At 36.8% G+C, this 5,526-nt stretch overlaps 1 protein-coding gene across 1 annotated transcript; it reads right to left on the reverse strand.

Moving 5' to 3' along the window:
- Positions 1 to 3,755: 3,755 nt before the first annotated feature.
- LOC106338017 (putative nuclease HARBI1) lies at positions 3,756 to 4,760 on the reverse strand. The gene is made up of 2 exons (XM_013777092.1): positions 4,550 to 4,760; positions 3,756 to 4,486 (listed from the first exon to the last, which is right to left on the reverse strand). The coding sequence occupies exons 1-2, from the start codon at positions 4,758 to 4,760 to the stop codon at positions 3,756 to 3,758; spliced, it is 942 nt and encodes a 313-aa protein (XP_013632546.1).
- Positions 4,761 to 5,526: the final 766 nt, after the last annotated feature.

The following is a 5,526-nucleotide window of genomic DNA, read 5'->3' on the forward strand; positions in this document are numbered from 1 at the left end:
TCATCAGATAATCAGCCCTTTTCAATGCACTATTGTGAAAACTATTCACTTCTCATACATGATCACGTAATCTCTCTGTCTTGTTCCAGTCATCAAAGCCTTTGGTCACAAATGCATCACTTCCACATTTGTTTTTAGTGTAATCTCTAAACAAGTAGCAGAACAAACAAAACGCTTTATCCTTTTTCACACTATATTCTAACCAATCGCCATAGAGATCAAACCAAGAGGGATTGAATCGTCTCAGTTTACCTTGAAACAATGTTTTAGGAAATTCATGACCACGTGGTTGACAAGGACCTCTCATAAGATATTTACGTCTTACCTCGTCTCTTTGATTTGGAAAATACTCAGTTATCGTTTTTCTATCTCCAGGATCAGTAGGTAAATTCTCCAAATCATCTTTAGAGTCTCTTTTTTTTTGAGAAGGCAAATCATCTTCAGAGTTTTCAGAAGTAGATGCAAATTTTCTTTTAGGCTTAAAATATTTTTCTATCGAAGTTGTCTATGAAAAAAAGTTATCACAATAGTCAATACTAAAGTTTATAAGTTCTCATGATTTCTTAAATCACATAAATCATTCAAATTTTTATGTAGTTTTACCTTTTAGCTTCTCTGTAAAATTTGCTAGACGTAATCTATGTCTGCGGCGTTTAGTTTTTTTTTTGGCTTAGGAGAAAAATTAATTAGTAATACCTAAAAGAAAGAAGACGTGGGTGTTAATTAGGAAAATTTCAGCTTCCATTATTAATTTCTTTTAGTTTTTGATTGGGCTTTTAAAACTAAACTTGTTTGTACTTTTATATGGGCTACAATATATTTGTCATACATAATTATATATAGGATATGCTTACGAGAGTTGTGTCTCGACTTTGATCCGTTGACTAGAAGCTATATATAATTATTATTTTTTCAAAAGTAGTAGGGGGCACGTGCCCCCGTAGTCAACCGTGTACGACCGCCCCTCCGCTGCATGCACATTAGTCAACTTAGACATTTCTGCATCAAACACAGCCAACTCTATGACATCTGTGATGTCATTTCCACACGATACCTAAAAGTTGAACATGTAACCGATGGGTAAGAACAAATATGGTGATCAATGTTTGGTGAAGTTGGTTGGATTGTGGGTCAAAAACACTTAGACGCACAATTGTCGAGCTGTATTGAAGTGTAGATGCAGATTTAAAACAAATGGATGGAATAGAAAGAAAAAAACAGTGTAAAGGAAATAGGGTTCGTACCTGTCACCCTGGAGGTCAACCATAATGCATTGAGCACTCTGCTCATGGTCACTAAAGGTAGACTTGATCACACCAACAAACCTTAAGACGCCTACGAAGCAAGTGGTTGAGTTCGTTAAACGTTGTATGCTAAATCTCAAACTTTTTGAGTTAATGAAAGTAAACTGATTGACCTGGCAACTGAGGGTAGTATTTGGTAACGCAATGAGATGTCCGTAGTCATGGAACCAAAAAGAGCTCAAGAGGTATTGCAGTAGGAGGAGTTGTGATTTCAACAAACTTCGTTAGATTTTTCAAGCGAACGACCAAGGGGATTCTGATAGCTTGAAGTGGGTGTTACTCGTGTAACATCAAAACCATTGTTCTCTTAAGTGACGCTTTTTTTCAGAAGGTGTTTAAAAGTGTTAAGCTGATGCAAGTTGATAGAAGTTTGCAGGAGACTGGATTTTAAAGAGTGAAAATATGAAACGCCTTTAAGTATATATGGAAGAATAGGAAAAGATAAAGCATAATCAAGGAGAAAATATGAGCCTACCCTTCTCATTAACCAGAAGCATGTCAATTCCCATAACCTCCTCCTCCTTTGCTTCACATTCCAAGCTACACAGAACCGCAGAATTCACATTCCAAGCTACACAGAACCGCAGAAGACGTGTTACTACCGCCTGAGAACAACGAACGAGATCCAAATCAGTAATAAAAATATGGGATGGAACCATTGTTGCAGGTTGTCTTTGTGAGGAAGCAGAAGGGTCAGAATAATGTGAAGTTGGGAGATTCTGAGTTTGCTGCAGCATCTCTATTTATAGTGGAACGGAACAAATTAGAGTTTCGCGATGGAAGTTAGGAAAGGGGTAGTAAAATTCAACGTCGTGGGAGATTGTTAATGTAGAATCATGATGATATCGAAGAAAAGCTTTACGAAGAGCCGGGGAATATAGGTGAGCCGAAAAGACAACCACCGAAAGAGAAGATAGGTTGTTAGGGCTTTTTGTTCAAAAGAGAGATTGGGTCTCGTCATCTTAACACAACATAAACGTAATTTGAAAGCTCAGGCGAAGACCCGGTTTCACTCTTCTTTAGTCAAAAGGGACGGTGACATGACGAAACCAAATTCTGTAATTGGACGATTTTCCAAGCTGACGTGGACGTCCTCCCTGAGGCTCATATTCTCCTTTTATCACTTGTTTGATGGAGCAAATTCATGAATTTATACGTGTTGTAATTTTCTACATGTTTTTACAAGTAAGTTAATGTTTCCTACCCAAGGTATAAACAACTCTAGCACTCAAAAACTAACCCTTTCTTGATATTTTCAGCAGATAAATAAGGTTCTATCACATTGAACAACATGAAATATAGTGGCCTTAGATTATAATCTTGTTCATGCTTTAAAAACTATTATACTAAGGTTACTAACTATGTCGTCATATGGTTTATGTTTGATTATCTTTACCTCATAAGTAACTTTTGGTTGACATATGACATGGGATTAATCGAAGTAACAATCAGTTTTAGCAATTTACATTTTTTAAATCAAAATTTTTAAATTCTTTAGTCCTCTGGCATTTTTTTAAAAATCTTTTTAAGATTTGTTTTTTTTTTCTTTTTCTGAAAGTGTTAAACTAATACAAATCGAGAACATTTTCTTACAATGATTTGCTTGTTTGCTATGGAACTTTGAATTATCAAAGCATTAAAATTAAAAAAGAACCCAAGTGACTTTTGTTGGCCTCATCTTGATGCGAACTAAACTTGCAGAGCACCTTTAAACACTATTCCTCCTGTTAATATAGTTGAGGAGATCATCCTGTTACGCACTTGCTTGTTTAACCATGCTTTCTCATGTTCCTTTGGTATTAAAGTGAGAATAATGTATAGTTTGGAAAACGCAACAAATCAAAAACCGTGACATCGAAGCTGTTCGTTTGGTTGCCGCAGCTTTCTGCGTCTGCGTTGAGTCTGAGTCTGCGTCTGTTCGTTTTCGTGTTGTTCGTTTTTCAGACGCAGACGCAGACGCAGACGCAGAATCAGACTCAGACGCAGACGCAGCTTGTTGTTCGTTTCGAAGACGCAGGACATTGACGCAGACGCTGGACGCAGACGCAGGAAATTGATTTAGTGTTGTTCGTTTGGCAGACGCTGCGGCTATTTGATTTAGTTTTATTTTAATTTTATAAATTTGTAAAATTGTATTTTAAATAAATAAAATGTAGTTTGAATTTGTAAAATTATATTTTCAATAAGGAAATGTAGTTTAAATATATTTACATGCATCAAAATATTATATTTAATTGATAATAAATTTTTAGTCAACTATACAAATTTAACAACATTTTTATCATAAACTATAAGCTAAATTAAAGAAAAAATAATATATCAAAATATTTATCACAAAACAAAAGCAAAATAATACATAATCTTAAATAAATAAAACAAATATTTCAATATCACATAGAAATGATAATCAAAGTTATAAGCAAAGAAAAACCAAGTCACTAACTTAAACATTTAATACGGTAAACGACCTCTACCATATTCATCTGTGCTGTTCTTACTCAAACATTCCATCGATCTATCACCGGTCGGCTCATATACAGTATGTCCACCACTACCACCATGATCATCATCATCTTCTTCATCACCGTCACTATCAGCTTCTTCTTCTTCTGCTTCTCCATCATCATCACTTTGCCATTGTACAAAATCATGATCTTCCCGATGTGAATCACGTATGAAGTTGTGTAGCGCCATCGTCGCTGTCACGAGCTTAATCCACTTGACCAGACCATACTTTGGATGCTTACGATCCAAAATCCTCCATTTTGCTTTCCATACCACAAATGTCCTCTCAATCACCGATCGCAATCCTGAATGCTTTCGGTTGAACAACTCTCGTGCACTAACAGGTGGTCCTCCTCTAGCAAACTGACCAAGATGATATCGCATACTACGATGCGGACCAAGATACCCCGTCCTGGTCGGATATCCCGAGTCAACTAGATAATACTTTCCAGGAGGAGGATGTGGGAAAGACGCCTCATTCCTCGCACAATGAGTCAAAACCTTTGTATCATGTGCTCTACCAGGTACACCGAGATACGCGTATATGAACTTCATGTCGAAGTTACATATAGCAAGAACATTCATTGTAGGATCTTGCTTTCTACCTTTATAAGCTTCTGCATTTTGACTTGGAGGGCGAACCGGCACATGAGTTCCATCGAGTGCTCCGATACAATCTCTGAAATGAGGCTAATACTGATCATCATTCCTCAAAACAGGACTTACTCTTCCAAACTCACCTTCTTGTGGTCTAAGTGTATCCTCCGCAAACTTGAGAAGAGCACTCAAGACATCATCTAGCTTCCTTTGGACCGTATCCACTGATCTTTGATACCTTGCAGCAATATCACGCTTAGTCTTATCTTGAGCAACAGTCTCGAGAAACATCGCAACAGATTCCTCAAGGTAGACATGGTGAGTCTCTTTCAATCCATATCGCTCAGCTAGCATCTTGCACAAAGATTCAAAAGTCTTTTGGTTCATTCGAAGAATGTCATAACATTGCTGATCAGATTCATACATAAGTTATTGAACATGTCGCCATCCTGCTCCTCGATCTGTTCTATGACTCAATCTCTCAGTAATAGGCTTGGGACACACAGACACAGACGAAGAGACAGACGAAGCTTGGGAGATCTTGAGACACACAGACACAGCCTGAGATGCTATGGAGAAGCATGAGACAAAGCAAACACACAACACATTCATCAAGCTCTACACAGTTTCATCAAAAGACACAAGAAATCATTTTAAAACAATTCAAACTTAATACATACCAACTCTAAGCATCAATACCAACACTTGTTTATATTTTTCTCAACTAATCAGTAGCCACAGTATTATTATATTTTTCTCAACGTACAATTAATTCTATCAAACACTGGCGCAATAACAAGTTTTCCCAGAGCAACCAAACAACTATTAAAGCTCAGTACAAGTTAAGCATAGCATAGAGGTTCACTACCAGCTGAATGGGGTGAGAAAGGAAGGAAGATACTGCTAGCATCAAGCATTAAAGGTATCTTAAGTGCGGACTGAAAATTCTAAAACTTAAAAGGTTTCTTTCCCAAATGTTTCTCAATATTTTTTCTCAAAATCTGTAACACCCTACAATTCAGACAAAAAAAGGGAAAAAATGAGAAGATTTCATTTACCAGGGATAGCATACTCAAATGCTCCAGGATTGCATCGTAGAACTTGGTCATATAACTGAAAA

Source organism: Brassica oleracea, chromosome C4 (genome assembly GCF_000695525.1).
Source record: "Brassica oleracea var. oleracea cultivar TO1000 chromosome C4, BOL, whole genome shotgun sequence".
Taxonomy (NCBI): Eukaryota; Viridiplantae; Streptophyta; class Magnoliopsida; order Brassicales; family Brassicaceae; genus Brassica; species Brassica oleracea.

Bases quoted from the DNA above. Each gene is read 5' to 3' on its own strand.
- LOC106338017 (XM_013777092.1), bottom strand. From the start codon at position 4,760: ATGCTAGCTGAGCGATATGGATTGAAAGAGACTCACCATGTCTACCTT. The intron at 4,487-4,549 runs GTGAGTTTGGAA...CTCATTTCAGAG, and splicing joins TACACTTAGACCACAAGAAG to ATTGTATCGGAGCACTCGAT.